Genomic DNA, 24,774 nt, shown 5'->3' with positions numbered 1-24,774 from the left:
GTCGGTTAAGCATCTGCCTTCAGTTCAGGCCATGATTCCAGGGTCCTGGGATGGGCAGGGAGTCTGCTTCTCCCTCTCCTTCCCGCTTGTGCTCTCTCTTGCTGTCTCTGTCACTATCTTTGTCTCTCTCTCTCTAAAAAAGAAAAAAAAAGATTCTCTCTCCTTCTGCCTCCCCCCACCCCCCAGCATGTATGTGCACTCTCTTGCTCTCTCAGTTAAATACATAAATAAACCTTAAATATAAGAAAAAGAATCGGATTTGTAAATGTGGATGTTTGTGGGAGTTCATAGTGGGGTTTTCAAAGTGGAGATACACCTGTTTATCAGATTCCCAAGAAATGAACAGTATTGGCAGCTGCATTGTAATGCAATTTAAAATGCAAGCCTTGGAGGTTTTTGTTGAATGCTGCCAAGAAAGGAACTAGTTCAGCAAGAAAGCATAATCCATCAAATGTCTTCCTTGTTTGTACATGCTTCTATTTTTAAGTTGACACAGAATGCCCCAGAAATGAAAAACAACTAGAATTAATAGGGGAAATTGCCAAGAGTTGTGCATGTTGTCAGACATGTGATGACTTCTCTGTATCAACATGATTTCCTGAGGTTAGCCAGCTAGGCAGGGGGCACTCACAGCAAGAGCACAGGACTACATCCGAGAGTCATAAAATTGTACCTTAGAACTCCCCGCCTTTTCCAACACAAGGGAAGTGACTTCACAGGTCGAAACCATCTGGCTATGGGGAGGTAGTGGAGATATTTACTACTTACTGCATGTCATGGATGCCCCCACATTTCCCCACCAGCCTGTAGTGTGCAGGAGCATGAGAACTAGATCTGGCCAAGGGGTGGTAAGAAGCAGAAACATGTTACCTCTGGCCTGAAACATTTCAGTTCCTGCTTCCTCCACCCACTCTCTAGACCTGCCACAGTAACCAAAGAGGTCAGGAGTCACAAATGGTGCAGCTACAAGATGTTGAGCCTCCATCAGTAGTCTCAGCCCGAGTGTGGTAAAGCAGATCCCCCCGCTGACCCATGTTGGACATGTAGCATGAGTGGAGAAAAAACACTTTTGTTTGTGTTAAGCCACTGAGATTTGAGCATTGCTTGCAATGCAGCATAGCCTGGGTTACACTGATACAGTGAGCGTAGCTGACTCTGCCTTATTAATGAGAGCTAACACTGTTGAGTGTGACTCTCTAGTCCAGGTACCACGCTCTAAATTCCACATGCATGATCTGGTATCTCGCTCCTATTTGCTTTGCCCTTCAGCATCTTCAAGTCTCTCCAAACTTAACAGAGCCCTCCATCTACCTCCCTTCCTCCTTCAAATCCTGTCTCCTGTCCCCTCCTATCCCATGTCGATCTCCGATGTCTAAAGTGTTTACCCTCACTTACTTCGCTCACCCACTGTGACTCACTACTCCAGTATTGTTTCTTCCTCCATCACTCTACCAAACACCTCTTTCCAGCACCAGTAATGATCCCTGCGTCATGAAATTCAGGGGGCAATTTTCACCTTATTTCATTTCCCAGCATCATGTGACACAACTGACCACACTCTCCTGTTGAAACCGTATTCTGGTCAGCTCTCCCTCTGTGGCTCCTTTCTGCTTATCAGCTTCATCATCTCTTGCTGGGCTCTTAAATGTTGGCCCTCAGCAAGACTCATCCCAGACTCTCTTTGCTTTTTGTTTTATAGCCACTTTCCAGTCTTTCACCTAGAAGTCTTTCCCAAGGCTATTTACACCCAGGCACCCCCACTTTGATGCCTTAGTGTGCTCAAGGCTGAACCATAATGTTCTCTTCACCCCACCTACCTAATTCTACCCTTCCTTCTCTTTTCTCACTGTTCCCCATCTTAGTAAATGGTACCACCCTTCCCCTACTTGCTTATGTTGGAAACCCGGGAGTAGAGTTGTATCAATACCTTCTGGAATGCTCAGCAGCAAAACATGCTTTCTCTTTTTGAAAATAAATGTTTTTTTAAAAAACCTAACCATAACTAAAGAAAGTCTTTAAAAAAAATCTTATCTCCTCATAGTGACTATTATGATGCTTTCATAACGAATATCCAAGTTTTCCCAAGATAATTTAGGGCCCTTCTTTGCTGTCATTCTAAGAGCCTTTTGTTAGTCCTGTGCTGCCTAAGAGTTAATAGTCAGATAGCATTTCCTGTTGACTCTATCTCCTAAGACATTTTCAAATCTGCCTGCTCCAGATCTGCCAATACACCATATTTCAATCCATAGTGACGGTTGTCTGTATATCTGCAATAACTTCTGAACCCTCATCCATTGCTCCAATTTATTCCCCACAAATCAGCCAGGTAGAATGATTCCAGGAATACACATAGCTGATCCTGTCGCTCCACTACCTAAAAACCCTTAATGGCTTCCCATTGTCCTTAGGATGAAACACAAGATCCTTAACAGGCCCACCACCCTGCCACTTTGCCATGAGCCAGTGTCACCTCTTTGAGCTCCTGGAAAGAGCTATGTTCTTTATGAGCCTTTGCCCACGATTTACTTTCTGCCCAGAGCTCTCTCACCTTTCCCAATTCCTCCTTCAGTTCTTAGATTAATGATGTTTCTTCAGATAAGTGTTTCTTAACCTCTCATACCAGGTCATTGCTCCCCCTTAAACACTTTCTTAGTACCTCCCACTTTGCTTTGCATGTAAATGATTATTTGTGTATTGCATCGTTTAATATCTTCATCCAGTTTTAATCTAACTCCCTGAGAAAGTCAGTAACATGCTCTAGTACCCACAAGGTCCTTGAGTCCAGCTTGGATTCTACAGCTGATGCCCACAACTACCACATGTACATACATTTACTCATCCTGGAAAATGACTTTTTGCCTCTTTGTTTTATGAGGCATGGGAAACTATCATTTGGCTGTAGAAAGGTAGCTCTGGATGAATTCTAAAGCATTTTCTGTCAGTGATGGATTGCACATCTCAGCTTTCTTCTGTGGGAGGACAGAGGGGGCCATTCAAAGGACAGGTTGGGCTGGATAAGCTAGACCCCAGGTCTCCTCCATTATATATAATCGCCACATCCATAAAAGGGAGTGACATGAACCACGCTAGGGGACTGCAGTAGGACTCATTCATTCGATAAAGATTTAATGAGCATCTAGTATATGGAAGGTCTCGCTTTACAGGCTGGGAATCCAAATGCGTTTTGAACGTTTAGCAGAGTCCCTCTTTCAGTTAGTTATAGACGGTCACTGGTATTGTTAGTTATGTGTCTACGTTTGCGTCGGTCACACAGCCTGAGTGAGAGAGCAACTGATATTTGTGAAGTTTGTCATTATCCATACAGGGCAGGGTCCCCGCGGGGCCTAGATATCCACAGACCTCAACGCCGCGCGCCCTCAGAAGCGCCACTGCGCGGCGTGGCCGTCCCTCCCCTTTCCTCCCCTCCCGGCCACCAGAGGGCGCGCGGCCTCTACCGCCCCGCCCGCCGCGTGTACGCCTGCGCCTGCGCCGAGCCGGCCGCCCAGCCTCCGTTCCCCTCCCCCGGCGCGGCCCCGCCCTGCGCCCTAATGTTCCGCCTCCGTTGCCCCTAGCGGCTTTTTGTTGACTTCCGGGACCACGGTGGTAACCTATGTCCGGGTTGTCGCGATGGGGGCCTGGGGGGCTCCCGCGACCCGCGTCGGGTCTGAGGCGCTGCCATAGACCCCACCGAATAGCCCCTGGCACCTTCCCGGTTCAGGCGCAGGCTCCCCGCACCGCCCTCGGCATGGGGGAACCCGAGGAGGTGATGCCCGGTGAGTCGCGTCCGCGGTGGTGGCGGCGGGCCGGGAGGGAGGGTCCGCGGGCTGCGGGCCGGCGGCCAGGTCCCGCCTCCGGGCCGCCCCGTCGGGGGACAGGCCCAGGCGGCGGCCGCCGGCCTGCGTCCGGAGCTCCGGGCCGCGCCTCCGGGAAAGCCTGAGAGGAGCGGAAAGGGAGGAAGGGGGGGCGGGGAGCACAGGGAAGGGGGTGCTTGTGTTTCTTCTCTTTCTTTTAAAATAGGCTTTAGGTGTGTGGGAAATATCAGGGAGGGAGACAGAACATGAAGACTCCTAACTCTGGGAAACGAACGAGGGGTGGTGGGAGGGGAGGAGGGCGGGGGGTGGGGGTGACTGGGTGACGGGCACTGGGGGGGGCACTTGACGGGATGAGCACTGGGTGTTATGCTGTATGTTGGCAAATTGAACACCAATAAAAAATAAATTCATTATTAAAAAAAATTCTTGAGAAAAAAATGGAATCAGTAATCAAAAATAAAAAAAATATGTGTACGTTCATTGTATGTTAAACTTACATTTGTTGTGTAGTATGTATGAATGCATGTGTATGTATAATGAATGTATGTATTTCTAAGTGAAAAAAATAAAATAGGCTTTAGATGAGCTTCTCGGAGGCAGAGGCAGTTTTTATCTCCCTATAAACTTCCCCAAAGTACCTCCTTCGAGGTCCCCAGAATCCAGTTATGTACTGAATGCGGTAAAGAGTGCGTTACTACGGGGCGTGGAGTAAAAAAGGGGAAAACGCCTTTGGGAAAGGGGGCACGGGGGCAGCCATTATTGAGTGCTTGTTAAGACTTTTTCCCTTAGCTCCGAAATATATTTGCCATTGCGACCTTGTACCACGTATATAGTGTAACAGAAATAGACGTTTCATGAAATACTGCTTACTCTAACCGCTTGGTATGCTCTCAGATCTTCTCTATAGTACACTCCTTTAAAAATGGTAATCGTGATCCACTAAATTGATTTTCTGACCCACCAATGGATCAAGACCAACAATTTGAAAAAACACTGCATTACAGAATCAAGTGTGTGTGTAGCGTTTTCTGCCAAGCTCTTGGCTCTAAGGTGATTATATTCCTGACCTCCTGGAGTTCACATCTGGTGAGAGATACTAGAAAGTAAACAAAATGACAGTACTATGTCACAATAGATACCAGTAGACAGAGCAGAGCCACCAAAACCAGGCTTGGGGTAAGGGTATCAGGGCAGGCTATCTGGGAAACCAGAATAGGACAAAACAGTTAAGATTATTCATTCTAGAAAACCCCAGAGTGTGTTCTAGAACCTGACCTCACAGATCTCAATTATTACTTTGAACTGACCTGTCTCACAATTGTTTTCAAACGGTTTTTATAGTGGTTAGCTCCTTGTACGTTGTTTATTATTAGTACTTCTGTTCCCCTATGTTTACTTTATGGCATCCATTAGTTTCTTTCTGTGTGATTATTCTCCTTGAGATTCCCTCAGAAGTTAGATCTGGCCTTGTGTGTGTGTGTGTGTAAATGGTTATTGGAAATTGGTAGGGATTTTTGGTCTCTAAAATGGTACTGAGCCAAAATACAAAATAGTCTTGTGAATACTACTCAGATCAGGTAGTATTTAATGACCTAATTTAAGAGTGCTAAATCTCAACATCCTGTATTGACATGATGCTAATGAAACTCAATACTGTCCTGTTCCTGTGTGTGGAGAAAAGCCTTCCATCACGGGCTAGGCCATGAGGTGTTAACCGGGGTTAACAGGGCGCGGATTGTATCAATCAGCCCGTTCCAGGGCGCAGATGATCCACCTGGGAACAACAGGACTTTTAGTAATGTAGGGCTGCCTTACTTTTTTTATTTTTTATTTTTTTTACTTTACACCAGTAAATGAATAATGCATTCATGCATTAGTAGATTTCATAAATAAAAACAGAATAAAGTCTGAGGAGTAAGACTGAATTAAGGTAGGAGGAGGATGTAAGCAGTGCCAAAGTGGAAACAAAGCTCTCATTAGACAAGGAATCTGTAGAGATAAATTACTGAAAAAATAGTTTAGTAATAGACAACATAGTAAAAGTTATAAAACAAACTATCATATATTTGCAGGTTCAGGTGCTGTGTTTACATTTGGGAAAACTCAATTTGCTGAAAATATTCCCAGCAAATTTTGGTTTAGAAATGATGTACCTACATTTCTTTCATGTGGAGATGAGCATACTGCTGTTGTTACAGGTTAGTATTGAAATCCTAAATATTAAAGATGTGCTGTGTTTTAAACATGTTGAATATATACTTTCTTTTACCAGAGAATTCTTGACAATTTGATTCACCAAGAGAGTGTTTTAAATTTTAAATCCCCTTGGTATATTTAAATATGATTTTCTATACACACTACTTTCTTGGAATAAATTTATTTTAATATATCTATATAATCAGAAGTGATTACTGCATAATCTTACAAACTTTTTATACCTAACAGAATCCGGTAACCTGTATAGATGGATAGTTAAAATAATTCATTTTACCCCAGGTAAGGTAAGCTGTTTAAAACAGAAAAGCAATAAAACTTTTAAGTGTAGCTTTTTTATAGCTTTCTGATGACTTCATCTCACATCACTTTATATTGAAAATGCTTCAATTTCTTGTGTTTCTTTCCTTCCCACCAGGAAATAATAAACTTTACATGTTTGGCAGTAACAACTGGGGCCAGTTGGGATTAGGATCAAAATCAACTGTTAGCAAGCCAACGTGTGTCAAAGGTTTGGGGTCTTCTTTATTGTAAATACTTTAATTACATAAAGTACTTTTATATTGATTGTGATGTTATTTAATATCATATTGGAAATAGTAAAGCCTTTAGTTTTTTATTTTCCAATATTTATTGACTATTTTTGACTCTATTTTTTTGTGATATTCAGAACTACTTTTACATGTTAGGGTCTAAAAATCACATTTTAACCCAAAGACCACAAAGGAAGTGATTGATGATTCTTCAGTATTGCACTCAAATATCCTTTTATTTTGCCCTTTGGTAACCTTCTTAAATATTACTGTTATTGTACATACAAAGAACAATGGATACAATATATTAGAAGTTTGAACTTTGTCTCAGAGTTGTGGGCATCATGGTTCTATGTAGTTGCTGGTTTTATAACTTATACTTTACCCTGCAGTGTATAGTGAGTAGATGTACTAAACAAGACATCAGGACTGGGGAGTTGATTAGTACTAGTGTCCTTACAAGAACAGGACAAAATATTTTAAATCAGGACTGTCCCAGAAAATACAGGGTGTATAAAACCTTTACAAAGCTTTCTTGGCATTATGTGTACACCTTCTATTTGCTTGTAACTTGTGAACATCAGCTAAGCTCAAGTGGTGTTGGAGATTCTTTGGGATGTGACAAGAGCAGTATACCTTCTTAGCCAAAATTTTAATTTCAGCTCAAAATTTCATTGTAATTTAGCATATCCACACTATTTATATTGTTATGGAATTTTCAAAGGATTCCGCTTGGTCAAAAAGTATTTATTAAACACCATCTACTAAACCCTGGATTGTTTTTTTTTAAACCTTGGGTTTATTCAAATAAACTTTACTCTCAAATATCTAATAGATGAAGTAATAGGATTGTCTAAACTATGAGATCTTTGACACCAGGGACTCTATCTTAGTGATCTTTGCAGCTTCTGTGCGAAGAATTTAGGAGATGTTCTATAAAACTTTTTTGAATACATAAATGAATGAAGAGCTTTAACATGGGTTATGCCTATAAATATTGGACTTGTAGTGTTTCATTGTGTGAGGTAAAAGGTGAGCTTGACAATGGTGATAGCAGATAAGGGAATAGATCAGGTTGGTGAGGAGGCAGCATAACAATACAATGGATCTCAGTACATATTAATTACCTGTGAAGGTTTTAAAAATAGATGCCTAGGCCTTACCTCAGACCTACTGACTCAGATTCTCCGGGCATCGGACTGAGCTATCTATTTTTCCCAAGGCTCTGCTGGTTATTATGATGCATGGCTAGTTCTGGAAACTTGAGGCCTATTAGTTAAGAACATCAACTTTGGGATCAGGCTTAAATCTCACTTCTGCTTAGTTACCATTTGACCTGGGTTATTTATTGCTTTTGTAACCATAAAATATTTTAATTGTCATTTTTTTATATTTTTAGCTTTAAAACCTGAAAAAGTGAAATTTGCGGCCTGTGGAAGGAACCACACCCTAGTTTCAACAGGTGTAGTATTCAATCTGTATGACTTCTTGCCTGATTTGAGGACTGAGTTCTCACTCCAGTAATGTTTGTGACTTTGTAGAATTAATAGAAGTGGTACTGTGGCAATAGTAAGATTAGGATTTTTAGAAATGTAAATGGTTAGCACACTTGTTTTCAACAAATGCTGCTGAACAAATTGACAGCCTAATCACCGAGCAGCCTTTGAGCAGCCTTTCGTACCTTCTCCCCCCGACTACCCAGCCTCTTCTGTCTTCAGGTTACTCTCACTGCCTCCGACCCCTCCTCAGGAAAGGGCCCTCAGCCCTTTGCCCTCATTCATATTTTTTCCTTGCTAAAATGTCTTTCTTTTATTCACATTCTTAGCTTTTAAAATCTAGGATAAGTCGGCTTCCTTGGAGCTTCCTGTGCCTATTCAACTTTGACTCCCATAGTGCTCTGAACTGCTTTAGCATTCCACTGACTCTGGTTCATGCCACATGAGTTAAATTGTGTGGCCTTGTAGTATGTTCCATTGGAAAGGTAGTCTTGCTTCCTCAATTAGGTCTCTCACCTTTTCTAAAATAATATGTAACTTTCAGTTTTTACTGGTGCAGGCTGATTTTGCCCTCAGCTTCCCCTCTAATTTAGCAAGGCTTTAACTTCATGTGCATTTTTATGATAGATACAACTGATTTTTTAATATGTGTGTGTCTTTTAAAATCTTCATTACTTTTGAGCTTACTGGCAATGTCTATTGTCTAGGCATGATACACCTCATATTTCGTTAATAAAGTTATTAACATACATTTATATAGTGTGTACAATGAGCCAAGTGCTGTTCTAAAAATTTTATAAATGTCAACTAATTTAATCTTTATAACGTCTCTATGAAGTTGGCAGTATTATTACCCCTGTTTTGCAGATGAGAAAAATGAGCCACTGAGAAGTACAGCTTACCCTAGGTCACATAGCTGATAAGTGGCAAGCCAGCATTTGCACCCAGGAAATCTGGCTCTACAGTCCTTTCTCCTAAACACAATATTATGCTGCCTTCCTTTTTAGCTAGAAAATTAAAATAATTACACAACATAGAATTTTCATGTTTCTAATTATATTCTTTTTGGATTTGCCGCATTTTCCTCGTTACATTTTATCTCAACTTTAATGGGTATGGAAGTTAAAATTAATGAACCACATCTCTTTTAAAATAGTTTGATTTGGATTATAAACTAATTTGGAAATTGCTTTCCTCTTTTTGCTCTGATTTAATAAAGTGCTGCATTAGCGAGAAAATACATTCCACACGTTCTGTGCATTTCAATTGCTACTTAAGCTCTAGACCGATTTAGAAAATCTCACAAAAATGTATGACCTCGGTTGTTTTGCTTTATTTTTGACAATGAATCGAAGTTGTTCACCAAATGGTGGGATAATGTCAGCTTTCAGCTTTCTTCAGTGTTAATAGAGGAGATATCTGGTAACTGGCCTGTCTCATAAAGATAGTGACTATAGTATATTGATGTTTCCTTTTCCATGTGCAGAAGGAGGCAAAGTATATGCAGCTGGAGGAAATAATGAAGGACAGCTGGGACTTGGTGACACTGAAGAGAGAAGCACTTTTCATCTAATTAGTTTTTTTACTTCCCAGCGTAAGATTAAGCAGCTTTCTGCTGGATCTAATACTTCAGCTGCACTAACTGGTGAGATTTTGTTCCACTTCAGCCTGGGATCCGTCCCTTTCATTTAGACCAGGATATACCAGCCACGGCAACTGAGGACAGCATTGCTGTTTAGTTTTCTTTCATTAACTATGTGTTTTCAGAAGCTATAAAAATCAAACTTTAAATCATGACATATATTACAGTTTTGTGCTTTTTTAAGAATTAGATGTAAACACACACTTAGCTGCTATGCTGTCCATCTACCCCTGGAGATAGTAAATATTCTCTTCATCATGTGTTCTGAACATTCTATTTGTAGCTGTAATAAAGTTGCTATCAGAAACAGAAATCTTTTGGATATATCTCTGCGAGGCACCTGCCTGCCTCAGTTGGAAGAGCATGCAGTTCTTGATCTTGGGGTTGTGAGTTTGAGCCGCACCTTGGGTGTAAAAGTTACTTAAATAAACTTTCAAAAGTAAAGTAAGATATGGTCTATATTGGTCATTGCATCTCCGCCCTCCCTCTTAAAGCCCATATGAGAAATGTCTTTAAAATTGGAGCCAAGATACACCTGCCCTCTGTGAAGAAGCTGCCTGGACTCTCTGTTCCAGTTGAGAGAGCTGTGACTTATGGTACTTCCCTGTCAGGAGGGCTGGAGTGAAATCTGTGGTGACACGTCTACAGTACTGTCCTCTGTCCACTTAGCATTTCAGCATCTTTTTGGTTCTCATTTTCAGTTTTCCTTTTATTTGCCTTATTATTAAATCATTTCGAAGATTTAAAAAATTTAAAAGGCATAAGTCTGGATAATTTCCTTTCTAAAGTATTTTACCTAGCTTAACTTTTTTTGCCATTGAAACCCTAATCAGAAAGAACACAAGCTAATGTGTTTTCGAGTTACTATATGTGCTAACACACGTCCTTATTCTCTGAAGCTATGTTTTGTGTTTTCAAGTATAAATTGTAAAAAAAAAAAAAAAAAGAAGTGAAATGAATTTCTTTTTATTTTTTGTCTTTGTTTAAAGTTTCATTTTTATAGTGTTCCCAAGAACAAGGTCCTCCAGGCCCTTTTGACCCAGGAGATGTCCAGTGCGACTCATGCTGTCATTCAGTTCAATGGCAGGCTGACTGCTTGAAGAAACATTTGCTGTTTAGAGACAGTAGACCAAAAAAAGGTTATTATAGGGAAGAACATTCTGTCTTTGCTGTTGAGATAAAAATATGGACATGATTTGGATCATGTTGTTCTTTGTCCTTTATCATCATAGAAGCCTTTCATAATAGAAATTGAACTCTTAAACAACTAGCTGGTGTGACTGTCTTACTATAATTTTTCTATCACGACACACAGTTTTTCTAAATTTTCTTTTTTTTAAAGATTGATTGATTGATTGATTGATTTATGATCGAGAAAGAGGCAGAGACACAGGAGGAGGGAGAAGCAGGCTCCATGCCAGGAGCCCGACGTGGGACTCGATCCCGGGACCCCAAGATCGCGCCCTGGGCCAAAGGCAGGCGCTAAACCGCTGAGCCACCCAGGAATCCCCAGTTTTTCTAAATTTTCTAGTGTAAAACATGGGATACACTAAGTGAGGCTGTGTTGGAAATATAATAATTTGATAGCCTTGCTACCTCTTAAAACCTTTTTTTCCCCTCCTTGTGTTTTCTTTATAGAGGATGGAGAGCTTTTCATGTGGGGTGATAATTCTGAAGGGCAAATTGGTTTAGAAAATGTAACCAATGTGTGTGTCCCTCAACAAGTGACTGTTGGAAAACCTATCTCCTGGATCTCTTGTGGATATTACCATTCAGCTTTTGTAACAAGTAAGACAGAATGTTTTGGATTCATCATGTTACCTCCGACTTCTAAGTGTTTACTCAATAATGAAATGATCTAACATTCTACAGTTCTGTGGAAATATTGCTGTGGCAGTCTATGGAATGAAATAATTTTGGTTCATTTTGGGTCACAGTGTGTCTCCATTTTAATAATAAGAGTTTATAATTTCAAACTCACTCTGACATGTTAACATTTTTAGTGAATATTAGAAAATATTAGAAAAATGAAATGTATGTTAGAACCTTCTAGACTTCAGTTCTCAAACTTCTTGGATTCCTTGGTGTTGGAAATGAGACCTATGGGCCACTTTCCTTTGGGTGCACTTGCCTCTGTACTTAGGCTTACTCTACTCTTGTCCTGATAATTTGCTTTTATTTCAGTAAGAGAGTCATAGACTTTTCATTGTGAGAGTAGGGATGCAGGATAGATGGAAAAGGAAGATGGTACAGTATGAGATATGATTTCCTTTGCTCAAACTTTGCTTAGCATCCCCAATCTCTCCCTTTATGGGGCTCCCTGGCAACCTTTTCTGCCTTAAATAGGGTAAATGTTATAGTCTGTATCTCCACAAGGAGTGATAGAAGTATGATCAGTCTTACTGGTGATTTAACAGCTGAAACACCTAGAGGAAATAGTTTTGTGGCCCCTCTTAGATCTCTTTAAATCTTGATTTTACATTTACTCCTTTTTCCATGCACCTCAGATTCAGATTTAGAAAGTGCTGATTGACCCATCCCAGTTGCTCTCAGATTTACCAATGAATTGGTAGCACCATGGTGCTAAGAGAGGGCAAACTCCAACTCAGCTGGCATTGTTCACTGCTGTATCAGCTTGTATCTTGAACAAACTAATAATAAATATCATCAAATGAGGGAGTGAGTGAATGGACAATTAATTATGTTCCTTGGAACAATGCTACCCACCAATTTATTGGCAATTTTCAGGCTCCTGGGGTTGGTGTAGTCTGTGCTCACTTTGTTAATGAGACAGACAAACAAAAAAACACAAATGAAAAAAACAAAAATCCCAAGCAAAAGCATTGTCTTATATTTAGATTTTAATAAAACTGCCAAATTCAGTAGGAAAACAGGGAATTACTCATTGTAGACAACAGGCATTACATTGAGCTTTTTTGTTTTGTTTGTATTTATGGCTTTTAACAGCTTTATTGGGTGGAATTTAAGAAACAAGTGAGCAAAGGGAAAAAAAGAGACTCAACTATAGAGAACAATCTGATGGTTGGGGGGAGGTTAAGTGGGGAATGTGTAAGATAGGTGATGGGGATTAAGAAGTACACTTGTCGTGATGAGCACCAGGTGTTATATGGAAGTGCTGAATCACTATATTGTACCCCTGAAACTAATATAACAGCTAACTGGAATTAAAATTTAAAAGAAAGTCAAAGGACATATGCAAAACCAGCTTTATTAACATATAGCTCATATAGCATACAATTCACCCATGTTAAGATGTCAGGAGCAGCAGGAATTTATAGACAAAAATGGAAAGAAACTCATCTGGACTTAGTAACTCCTTTCATACAAAAGGCAGGAAGCATGGGAAAAAGAGGAAGGGTGCTGACAGATCACTTCTGTGCCAGTGTTTGCTAAATATAGGAAGCTGTGGTTCAGAAAACTTCATTTTCTATGCCATCAATCCAGAAAATCAGTAGAGCTGGGTTTGTAGTATTTGACCCAAGTTTTAAGAAGTGGTGCATACCATGTGTGTTGGATGTCCCACAACTTCCCTAACTTCTGTTTTGCTAGAAGGATTCTCAAGCTTCAACAGCAGGCTATACTCACAGCTAAGAGCAAAAACAGCTGAAGGGAGATCTGTGTCCTCCAGAGGAAATGTAGCATACACTTCCTAGTCCTTCCTCTTCCAAGGCTTCACAGGACATTTTTTGTCTTTGGCAGTGAACTACATTCGTTTCCAGAGAAGCCCACTCTATTCTCAGGGTCTTTGGCTTTTATGTTTCCAGAGAAGCCCACTCTATTCTCAGGGCGCTAGTTGTGTAGACATAGCCTACTAGCAACTAGTCATCAGCAACTGAAACTCCCGTCCCTCAACAATGCAACCAAATGTACATCATCAATATTGATGGTTGTGCAAAGCAACCCTAAGAATCCAAGCTGGCCTAATTCATTGTTCGGGTTTCAAAATAAAATCAATCACTAACATAAAGAACACTCCAAGGGCCACATTCCCAGGGGTGGTAAGTGGTCAATCATGGTTCTCTTGGAGACATGCAAATAATAACCAGATATACTGTGTTACCTCTTTCCTCACATGAATGATCTGTTTTGTGTCAGATTAGATTATATATATGCAAAGGTTTTTAAATTCCTGCCTTAGAAAACTCCATTTGGTTCATAGAAATGCATTTTAAAGAGTTCCTGCTTTTAAGAAGGTCATAGTGTGATATGTATAGTAACAGAAGCAAGTTAGTAGTGTTGGAATGGACAAGACAGTGATGAGATGTCATTCCTTGATAAGAGAATCTTTCTGGAGGAAGTGCCACTAATTGAATAAAATCTGCTATCTTAAGGCTCACTCAACATATTCACACATAAATGCATTCTCTAAAACAAGTTTCATAAAATCAATTATTCATTTCTTTAACAAGTATTCATTAAATATTTCATATACTAGATACTGCTATGTTCGTGGAGTACCAAAGTAAACAAAGCAAAAATCCATGTCCTAATGGGGGCTTAATGTCTAGTCATTTTGCTTTACTATAAAAGGAAGTAGAAGAAGTAAGATGGTTGCTATGCAAAACAGCTGAAGTCATTTTCTAGTTCATTAGTAGCAATGGTCATGAATTCATAAAGATTTTGGATTAGCATAATCAAAGGGAAAAGAAAATCTTAGCTGTATTTCCTTACCATACAATAAAAATAAGAAAGGATAATTGATCAAGTTGTCGTTTTCTAAGTTTTTTATTGAATAAGAATGTGGACCCCCAAAACTAGTATTTTGTCCATAATTATGTCGTCCTTGATCATTGTTCTTTTCCTTCAACAGCAGAGGGACAACTGTACACATTTGGAGAACCGGAGTGTGGAAAGTTAGGTCTTCCCAATCAGCTGCTGGTCAACCACAGAATGCCCCAGCCGGTACCTGGAATTCCCGGGAAGGTGGTCCAAGTAGCTTGTGGTGGAGGGCACACAGTGGTTCTTACAGGTACGTGTGGAGCTGCTGCTCCATCCCCTGCTTTCTGTGATGGCTAATAATTAAATAAAAATTACACTTCCTTTCTTCCATTGTGATAAGAACACTTGACATCTGTTCTACTCTTTTTTATGGATTTTTAAGTCTATAATGTGGGATTGTCATCTATAGGCACAATATGGTACAGCAGATCTCTAGAACTTGCCTTGCATGGCTGAAACTGTATACCCATTGATTAGCTGCAACCCTTTCCCCTTGGCAGCCATCACCGTACTCTGTGCTTCTATGAGCTTGACTTTATTGGATACCTCGTACGAGTTGACCTTACATCTTTTTTCATTAAGATCCCCATCTTTTATTTCCCATCTTCTATTTCCATAGTTAATACACATTTTTGGCCTATGAAAGATGTGTAAGCTTGTAAGTAGAAAACAATCGTGTGGAATTGTTTTTGCTAACCTAATGGACATTTTAATAATCTTAACACCTTAATAGCAGCAGATAACGTTTGTAGCTTGTTTTCAAGGAGTTTTCCTCATATGTGTGTATCTAAAATTGATATCATTTTTTCTGAAATACCTTCTTTTCCCTGTTCATGCTATTTCCTACATGACATTAATAATTCTTTCCTTTGTGATATTCACAATGTAAAAGTTGGTAATTTCTTGGTAATTTTTATATCCTATTATAGTAATTCATCAAAAAGTGTTAAGATTTTAAATTACTGGTGATAAAGAAAGTTAGAACCTTAATAGCAATGTCACTTTTGCCTTCCAAATTTTATATTTGATATGACATGTCATTTTTCAGGATTTTAGTCAATATGGTAAAATATACATACTAGTTGATTAATATGCTTGCTAAATTACTGCCCCCAAATTTGTTCAGCATTAGATTTATTTAAGGCGAGTAGCATACAGATAATACAGTTAGTGAATTATTATATTTTTTTAGTCAAAAGGAAATTAAAAGTTCCTGAAGTCACACTTAATCTTCAGTAACCCAAAGTTAGCAGTGTTGTAGGCAAATTTTGAATGATATCCAATTCTCAGATGATTACTTAATGTTGCAAGCTGATTGAGTGATATTTTATCCTTAGATTTTCCTGTCTTCGATTGCTTTTCCTTGACTTTTTGTTCTAGTCTCAGTCATGCTTATTAAGCGGTGGTTTCCCAGAATTACAGTTCCCAGATGGAATCTTTTTCCAAGTTAGAAATAATTTTTTTCAAGGCCTCCACTCTAAATTTGGAAATAATTCTGAGGTTTAAGATTTCTTTGAATTTCTGCTAACAAAATGAATTTTCATATATTTTTAATAATATTCTATGAATTAAACTTAGAAATTAATGTGTTTTTTAAAAAACATTTTATTTATTAGAGAGATGGAGCAGGGGGAGAGGCAGAGGGAGAAGCAGGCCCCCTGCTGAGTAGGGATCATCCAGAGCCAGAGGCAGATGCTTAAGTGACAGAGCCACCCAGGCACCCCAGAAATTAATCTTTATAAATTATCTGAAAATGTATTCTGTAGGCAGAAACTCAACTTAACCTTTAAATGTTCTGTATTTTCTCTAGTTTATACAAACATTATAGAATTTATTAGGTGATTGAATGTTATTTTAAAGGACACAACTGTTAATTGTATAATAATAATGTCATTCAAATATGTAAAATACCATTGCATAAAATGACACCCAGATAATCCATGATACTTTTAATTATACTTAAAAATTTTAAATGTACTGAAGTGTGATATTTTCTTGCAATATTATAGACTTTTTTAGCTTTCTGTGGACTTAATTTTGAGATTAAAAACTATATTGCCAGAAATTATTCTCTCTGGATTTTTGCAGACTTTGGGATCTCACAGACCAATAAAGTTTTTCTATTTTAATTTTTTAACTTTGTGACAAGAGTATGAAGACCAACAGATGGTTGCAATCTTCTGTATTTGCATTTGGCTAAATATGGGCAATGCATTAAAAATGCAGCCTTTTCGCTATTATATCATAAATAAGGGGTCATTTCAAAACAAAAATTAAATAGCTCTCAGTTTTATTGTAAAAGACACTCTCTTAAATTATATACATTTGTCTGTATGGAAAATTTACTACTTGGCCTATTTTTTTGCATTTCTCCATGGAACTGTGAGAGCTTCATTATGAGCCAGCCCTAGTGAGAAACCTGTGTTTCAAAATACAATGTAGACAGAAATTGTTGTAAATGATAAAGAAATGGGAATGAAGCTCATATTGGTTATCAGTTTGATTAAGTACTAAATTGAATACCTAAGAGTTATAGAATACTTTGCAAGACCCTAAAGGAAAGAATAGCTAACCATCTGTTCTAGATCATTCCCTTCACTAAAGGAAAGGGCTTAGATTAGATGATTCTATGGGGATCCTCCCTAGCATTGTTTTTCCTTTTGTCTATTAACTCTGATCTTAAATTCCATTTGGGTACCATTCATTAAAATACTTTAGAGATCATTTAAATTAGTTCATTGCCAATGGATTTATTTAAAACATAGTATTTCCACGTGACTTTATAGAGGTTAGAAAATACAACTACTAGTTGATTAGTTTCTCCTTAGACTTGAGGAAGCAGTGGGCTGCTGTTGAGAAAGTGTCAGCTTGGAGCGTGGGATACACTAAGTGAGGCAGAGTGGTAGCTGTAATCTGGTATGTCATCCACAGTGTTACCAAAAGCCAAGAAAGTCCTGGTTATAAGATGGGCTCCACAATGAAATCTGGATCCCCAGGAAAAAATAAGAATTTATCCTAACTTCTCTAGATTATATTTGGACAAACTCAGGATCTCTACAGGGCAACAAGTTACTAGTCATGAAATCAAATGTATTCTGAAAAATCAGAATGATATTGATATGAAGCCACCTAATAAAATCTGTTTTCCTAATAAGATATTATTTGTCAACCTCGAATTACATTGTTAAATATCACAAAAGTGATAAGGCCAAAAATTGTATTAGTTGTTTTTTTTTTAATATTTTATTTATTCATGAGAGACAGAGAGAGGCAGAGACACAGGCAGGGGAGAAGCAGGCTCTATGCAGGGAGCCCAATGCAGGACTCGATCCCGGGACCCCGGGATCATGACCTGAGCCGAAGGCAGATGCTCAACCACTGAGCCACCCAGGCGTCCCTGTATTAGTTGTTATATGTAATGTCCTTAGGTTTAAAAAAAAAAGTCTTAGGTCATTTTTTTTTTTTTTTTTAAGTAGAAACAGTTATCACTGCTAACCGAACAAGTACCTGAAAGTGAACCCAATAGGATAAGGAGCAAAACTTTTGTCACGTGACTCAGGCTGCCCTAGTGGCCTCATTTCACAGTCCCATCTCAGACAGCCCACCCAACCTAGACTGATCACTGGCCAGAGAGATAGACAGTTGTTTTCATTTACGCAGCATTCTATTATTAACCTAACATTCAAAACTGGTGACATGCCATGTGATTATTAATTAAATTAAGAGGTGGTACTTTTTACACTAAAATAAGGATCTGTTTTTGCCATAACCTCAGTTTGGCTTCATATCCTTGATGCAGCATATATTCTTTAAGAAGTATCAACTCTCCATCTTGTTTATGAAGTAAATGTTATCAGACAGGAAAAATGTAAAACCATATGACAGTAGATAGGTGTTCATCAGCATCCTCCACTGTCAGAATAAGATGAGTTGATTACTTTTTAGAAAACTGCTTTTACAACTGAATGTCCTACGTGTTAAAATCTACCTGAATGTTTTCTCAGGTAAGCCTCACAGCAACTCTGTTGGGAATTCTGACTTAACAGAATTTAGGTAACTGGCCTGCTTGCCACAGCTAGTAATAATGGATGTTTGGACACCTGCCTGAATCCAAAGCTCTGGCTCTTCCTCTTCCTCCTGTAGCATGGAGGGGCGATGTGCAGGACTTTGGAGAAGGAGACCATGGTTCCTGACTCAGGGCCAGCCAGAGTATGTGTCTATAGGGACCCTTTCGTCACCACTCATTTATCCTGTTTTTGTGCTTTTCCTTTTATCAAGAACGTATGAGTTAATGTTTACTAAATTATTGGAGGTCCTTTGGAGTCACTTAAAAATATTAATATAAAGGAAAAGCTTTTGTCCTTCCTTTCATTATTATTGTACTTCCTAGTAAAGGAACTTTACCTGTGAATACATCAGGCATATCTACAATTTTAATTTTAATTTTAATGAGTTTTAATTCTCATGCAAATTCACCTCTGAGATTGTTTTACAAAATAGATTACTCTGTTAAACTGTTTTTGAAAAGTAAGGAGTTCTTCTGTAGGAGACACTACTCATTTGTTTTCTTTAAGGCAATGTAAGGAATTACCTTAATGACAGTTGTTGCTATTTTTTTGAAGAGCTGAGGGGTAATTATAAGGACATGTTAGGTAGTAGTTCACTGGCTGATGTGTCTTTAGCAATTCTTTTTATGATTATATATGAAAGGTAAAATCAGGCCTATGCCATAACTTCTACAATTGTGTGCCTTGTCATTTTTCTCCTCCTTCATCATTGAGAATGTACACCTAAGTATTAGGTATTCTTACATGGATATTTCAAAGGCACTTAACTTTCACAAAAGTTTGAATGTCACAGATTTTCTAGATAACGATGATAGTTTCTGCTTCCCTGCAATCTTTTTCTTGAATTTGCTTATTCCCTTTCAGAGAAAGCCGTGTATACCTTTGGGCTGGGACAGTTTGGTCAGCTGGGTCTTGGCACTTTTCTTTTTGAAACCTCAGTGCCCAAAGCCATTGAGCATATTAAGGATCAGAAAATAAGTTTTATTGCCTGTGGAGAAAATCACACAGCTCTGATAACAGGTACAGATGAGAATTTCTGTTATGTATTTATAGAATGGGGTATGTTTTACTACAAAATAAAAACTATGTGGAATGAATGTATCTAACATAAGCAAAGGAGAAGATAGAAATTCTTGTATTATATGCCAGAGTGTAAAGTTGTAAACTCTTTTAATAGTTAAGTTCGATTTCAAATCAGTGTAAATGATCCAAAGATTTAGAACCTCAGAACAAGTCAGTGAAGTCAGAGGTAATATCATAGTATTATACTTTGGCAGAAAGCTGGACTCCTTTTGAAATTGCACCTGTTTGAAGGCTCTTAACTCTGTTCAGGCCAGAGGGAAAAGTCTTACAAGAAAGAACTTTAAAACATTCTCCATGTTCAGTCTAACCCAGTTACATACAGGCTGAGTAATTTCCTATAAAGCTTTTGCCGCTAGGAGGTGTTTTCAGGAGTAACTCTTGGCTACTTTCTCCACAGTGATAGAAAGGTACCTCAAAGGCCACTAAGTGGATAGCTGGGTCCTCTAGAACTTTTGCTCTGTGCCTTCTCCTTTAATCCAGGGAGATACTGCTTATTTCTCAAACGCAAAAACTAGGTGCTGCCATTTTGGACTCAATAAAGATTCTCCCGTAGAAATAACTCACTTACCTGTAGGTAACTGATGCAGTCCACAATTGTAATTGCTGTGGGACAAAAGTCGGCAGTAATTTCACTATTTCTAGCTCACGTTTCTATCTAGAAATGAAGTAAAGCATTAAAAAGGCAGAAATCATACAATATTTTGAAATAAACCAGATACTGGTATTTCTACATTTGTTTCCTTTTCTCTAAAAAAGCTTCTGCTAAATGGAGCACATCTAATGGTATCTAGTTGGGGGAACTAGTAATCTGCAAATACAATATACTACCATACACTGTTCTTTCTTCCCCAAAGAGCCTTTCAGAGAGAACTACTTGCCCATTTTCAAGTGTCAATGTCCTTGTTAATGTAGCATGAAATAGAACTATATAGAATATAAAGAATTATTATTCAGTCATAGTCCCAGAAGAGTTGTTGATATGTATCCTTACTGCAGGGTCTTAATGTCAATTTCACTGTCCTTACTGCTGTTTTTCATCAACCCTAAATTGCCATTGATGGGAAATACATACTTTTTATGGATCATCTAACACACAATTAGATTATTTGGTTAAACTTTAATACTGCCTTTCCCCCGGATGAAAGAAGTTCTAGCACAAATAATTGAACATTAACTTTGTTTGCATTTTGCTCATAAAGCTTCCTCAGGGGACAGGTGTTATGAATTTTTTTTCTTCCAGGACTAATGAGAGATGTATAATGAGTTATCTGTAAGTTCTTACCAGTTCTCCATTATGTAACCAGTGGCTCATGGTTTAAAAAAGCTCTCGAGTTGGAAATTCAATCAGGTAGCTTGGATCAGAGATTATCTTTTCTTGCTAAAGATAATCAAGTTAAAACACAAAGCCTAATAAAATGCAATTTGGATAAAGAAATCAAGGGTCAGAAGAAGGGAAAAGGATAAGGAATATATATAAAGAAAGGAAATAAATAGCTAATAGTAAGAATTATAAGAGTCTAGATTTGGGGTCTAAATACTGGCTATTGCTTATTAGTAGGAAATCTGTTTTCTGTATTTTTTAAAGATTTATTTATTCGAAAGAGAGGGAAAGCAAGAGAGATAGAGCACACAAGGAAGGGGGCTGAAGAAGAGGGAGAGAAAATCTGAAGCAGACTCAGTGCTGAGCACGGAGCCCAATGTGGGGCTCAGTCTCACGACCCTGAGATCACCACCTGAGCTGAAACCAAGAGTCAGACGCTTAACTGACTGCACCACCTAGGGGTCCCTCTGTATTAATTTTTGAACTTGACACATTACTGAATTATGTTATCATTCCCCATCATTTTTCCTTTAGTTCTCTTGGATTTTCTTAGTACAAGATTACTTTGCCTTTTTAAACTAGAAGTTCCCAGATGTGATCTTATCATTTCCTGGCTTAAAACCATTCATTCAGGGGCACCTGGGTGGCTCAGTCAGTTAAGCATCTGCCTTTGGCTCAGGTCATGGGATCGAACCCTGCATCAGGCTCCCTGCTCAGCAGAGAGTCTTCAGCAGAGAGTCTGCTTCTTCCTTTCTTTCTCCCTCTTCCTCTCCCCCTGCTTGTGTTCTCTCCCTCTCCCTCTCAAATAAATAAAATCTTAAAAAAAACATTTATTCAATTTATTGCCCTTGAGAGTTCAGAAATTCTTAATATGAATTGACAGGGTCCTCTGTGATATGGTTCCTTCCTACCTCTTCAGATTCATCTCATACCACTGTCCCCTCTGTGCTCCAGACACATTTGTTGCCTTTCAGTTTCTTGACTGTGTTATGTTTTCTCTTGATTCAGAGCCTTCATATGTGTTCCTTTCTTACAGCTAAAACCCTGATCATCCTTCAGGTTTCAGTTTGAAAGCCTTCTCTAATCCCTAGACTAGAGGGAAATCACCCTCTTCTGCCCCCTTTCCTTCCCTGGCCCCCTTGCCTTGCCTACACAACCGAGAATTATCTGGCACCAAATGTCAATAGTGCCAAGGTTGAGAAACCCTGGTGTAATCAATGATGTGAGGGAAAAAATAGATTGTTTTGGAGCATGGGGGGGTCAATACAAAAATCTTCTCCTTGAGAAGACAGCATATATAAAGAGATAGTTCATGCTGGGTTGCTGCTGTCCTACACAGTGCCTCACACGACCGGGCTTCCAGTTCACAAACCACCAACAGCTTAGTGATTTATTCTCAGGGTATCTGTTGCATAATGTTATGTGTAGAACCACAGAGACCAAAGAGAGTGTGGAGATATCAATGGATCAGAGTAAATTCAGTGCAGCATTGGAGGGAGAAATTATAATTGCAGTGTAAGTAAATATATGTGTCTATTTACAAATAGATCCATACAAGTAAGGCTTTTTATAATTCTTTCTTCTTGCACTTTAGATATGGGTCTCATGTATACTTTTGGAGATGGTCGACATGGAAAATTAGGACTTGGACTGGAGAATTCTACCAATCAGTTCATTCCCACTCTGTGCTCTAATTTTTTGAGGTTTATAGTTCAATTGGTAAGGGCATCACATTTCCCTGTTTACATTTTCATATTCCTATATTTGAGTCTTTCAGTATTTCATTTTTTTCTTTCAGTATTTCATAGAAAATAAGTACTTTTATGTTTGTATGAAAGAATATCATGGCTATATCTAATCAATATACCCATTTCCTAAAAGCCAAATGTCAGACATCAGGCCACTCAGAAGATCTGTTCCTTTCCTAGTTCTCCTTCTTTGAGCATTGTCCTTTTCACCCTAACTTTGACCTCCTGCTTTGTTTCCTGTGTCTCTTGAGAGCCAGAACTTGTACCATGCCTGGAAGCTTGGTTGTCTCCTCCAGCAGCCAGCAGAGTGTCTGACAATCAATTCTAAATATTTGTTGAATTAGATATTACTGAGACTTATTTGAATTAATCATCATAATAATTTTACAATATTATGAAGGAAAGTTTCAGAGTATGCTATTCTTATAACCATTGTGTAGAACACTATAAAATTGCCTAAAAATCTATGTATTGCAAATACTATACAATGGTTTTTTTAGGCATTTTGTTGAAAATCAATTATTTCTCAAAATCCTTTGAATGTTGGTTTCATTTTTCATTATACCACCATTGTGCACACTTACATTTCCCTCTAAGAACTTTTAAGCATTGAACTTTAAAAGTGTTCATGTTTGGAGACATAATTATCCCAAGAGACTAATTTATTCTTGGATCACTTTTTTCCAAGTAGAACTTCTCTGGGTAAATTTTTCAAGGTGTTAATATTACTCCCAAATTAAAATAACATTTTCTAACTTGTGAGGAGAAACATAATATGCCAAATAAGTTGGAAGTAAAATGGTATGTTACACTTGTTCTAATTTTTAATTGTAGTGTTTAAAGAATACATATTATAATTTGTGTGTTGTGGGTATGTTGGGGGGTTGCAGGCAGACTACCTAGGAAGTCTACCATTAAGAAAATGATTTGTAGCTGAAAATAGTTAAAAATCCATTTGTGTTTGAAACCAGTGTCAATTAATCTGTGGTTTTATGCTGCAGGTGTCTTGTGGTGGATGTCACACACTAGTTTTTGCCACTCCACGACTTGGTGGGACAGAAGAAATGGAGTTAAAAGAAATAAACAAATCTTGCTTCTCTGCAGCAACTTCTCTGTCCCTCAGCAATCTGAGCTCAGGAATTGTACTGCATCAAACTCTATCAGCACGTGTGCGGCGGAGAGAGAGGGTATAGAGTTGTGGCCAGTTCTATATCATTGCATTGCAAAGAAAATGGGAAATAAAACTCATTTTCTTTTTTAATCAAAGAAGAGTCTTTAAAGATAGATTTACTAAATAAAATGGTTAGAGTTGCAGGCTTACAAACTTAAAGCAAATTCAGAGTTAAGCTGTTAAACACACAAATGAGAAAATTAAAATGATCATGGATAACCTTGACTTAACAGAATGGACACAAGGATACAAAGCATCCTTTTAGAGGCCTATCTAGGCACTTCATATTGAATGCTGAATTGTTTTCTTAACTCTAGATGGATTGACTTTTACTTTGCTTTTTATCTTTTAGTTACACCTTATGGGCCGTGGAAGGTTATACACTAGAAACAATGAAATGTGGGAAACAGAGAAATAAAGACTTTAGTTTGAGATAGGGAATGTTCTTTCTCATTTAAATTTAGAGGTTCTCATTCTTTAAAATTATTATTTCAATGACACTTATATTAAAAAAAAGAAAATGTCAAACATTCCTTTTTTAAAAAAGTTACTTTAAGTTCCAAAGCATATTCCCTTTGAAGTATAAAGGTTAAGTTTGGCTTTTTGTTTTGGAAAAGTATATATGGAAAGACCGAAAAATATCGATATTTTGTAGTTGTTGGTTAGGTCTTGTGACTAATTTTTTGTTTCCTAGAGAAAGCAGAGAAAATATACCTGTGCTTTTCCCCATCATGTGAAAAACAGGCTTCTAAATTAACTAAAAATTTAGAACAACTTAGATTCAGAGATAACAGAACAAAACATTTTTGCATCCTTGGGGATTATTTAAAAATGAATGTGGGACAGTGGGCAACTTTGAAGTCTCTCTCTTAAATATTTTTATCAACTGGGGAGCAGTTACTGTTATAATATACTGTTATATATTAAATATATAACATCATCTAAAA

General features: G+C 38.3%; 1 protein-coding gene across 10 annotated transcripts in view; it reads left to right on the top strand.

Moving 5' to 3' along the window:
* Positions 1-3,518: 3,518 nt before the first annotated feature.
* RPGR (retinitis pigmentosa GTPase regulator) overlaps positions 3,519-24,774 on the top strand; it is a 77,170-nt gene continuing 55,914 nt past the window's right edge. For 5 of the 10 annotated variants that reach the window (XM_025440006.3, XM_025439996.3, XM_025440014.3 and 2 more), the window contains exons 1-10: positions 3,521-3,773; positions 5,885-6,010; positions 6,445-6,537; positions 7,959-8,021; positions 9,542-9,700; positions 11,336-11,485; positions 14,529-14,687; positions 19,369-19,524; positions 22,503-22,627; positions 23,658-23,843. In XM_025440006.3, coding sequence (XP_025295791.1) covers positions 3,611-3,773; positions 5,885-6,010; positions 6,445-6,537; positions 7,959-8,021; positions 9,542-9,700; positions 11,336-11,485; positions 14,529-14,687; positions 19,369-19,524; positions 22,503-22,627; positions 23,658-23,843 — 1,380 coding nt within the window. In that variant the 5' untranslated portion in view covers positions 3,521-3,610. Of the gene's footprint in view, positions 3,774-5,884; positions 6,011-6,444; positions 6,538-7,958; positions 8,022-9,541; positions 9,701-11,335; positions 11,486-14,528; positions 14,688-19,368; positions 19,525-22,502; positions 22,628-23,657; positions 23,844-24,774 lie in introns of all 10 variants that reach the window. The other 5 variants (XM_025439986.3, XM_025439975.3, XM_025439965.3 and 2 more) reach the window with 4 other exon arrangements.

This window comes from Canis lupus, chromosome X (assembly GCF_003254725.2).
Source record: "Canis lupus dingo isolate Sandy chromosome X, ASM325472v2, whole genome shotgun sequence".
Taxonomy (NCBI): Eukaryota; Metazoa; Chordata; class Mammalia; order Carnivora; family Canidae; genus Canis; species Canis lupus.
Note: the sequence above shows the minus strand (reverse complement) of the source record. Positions and strands in the feature narration are given on the sequence as shown.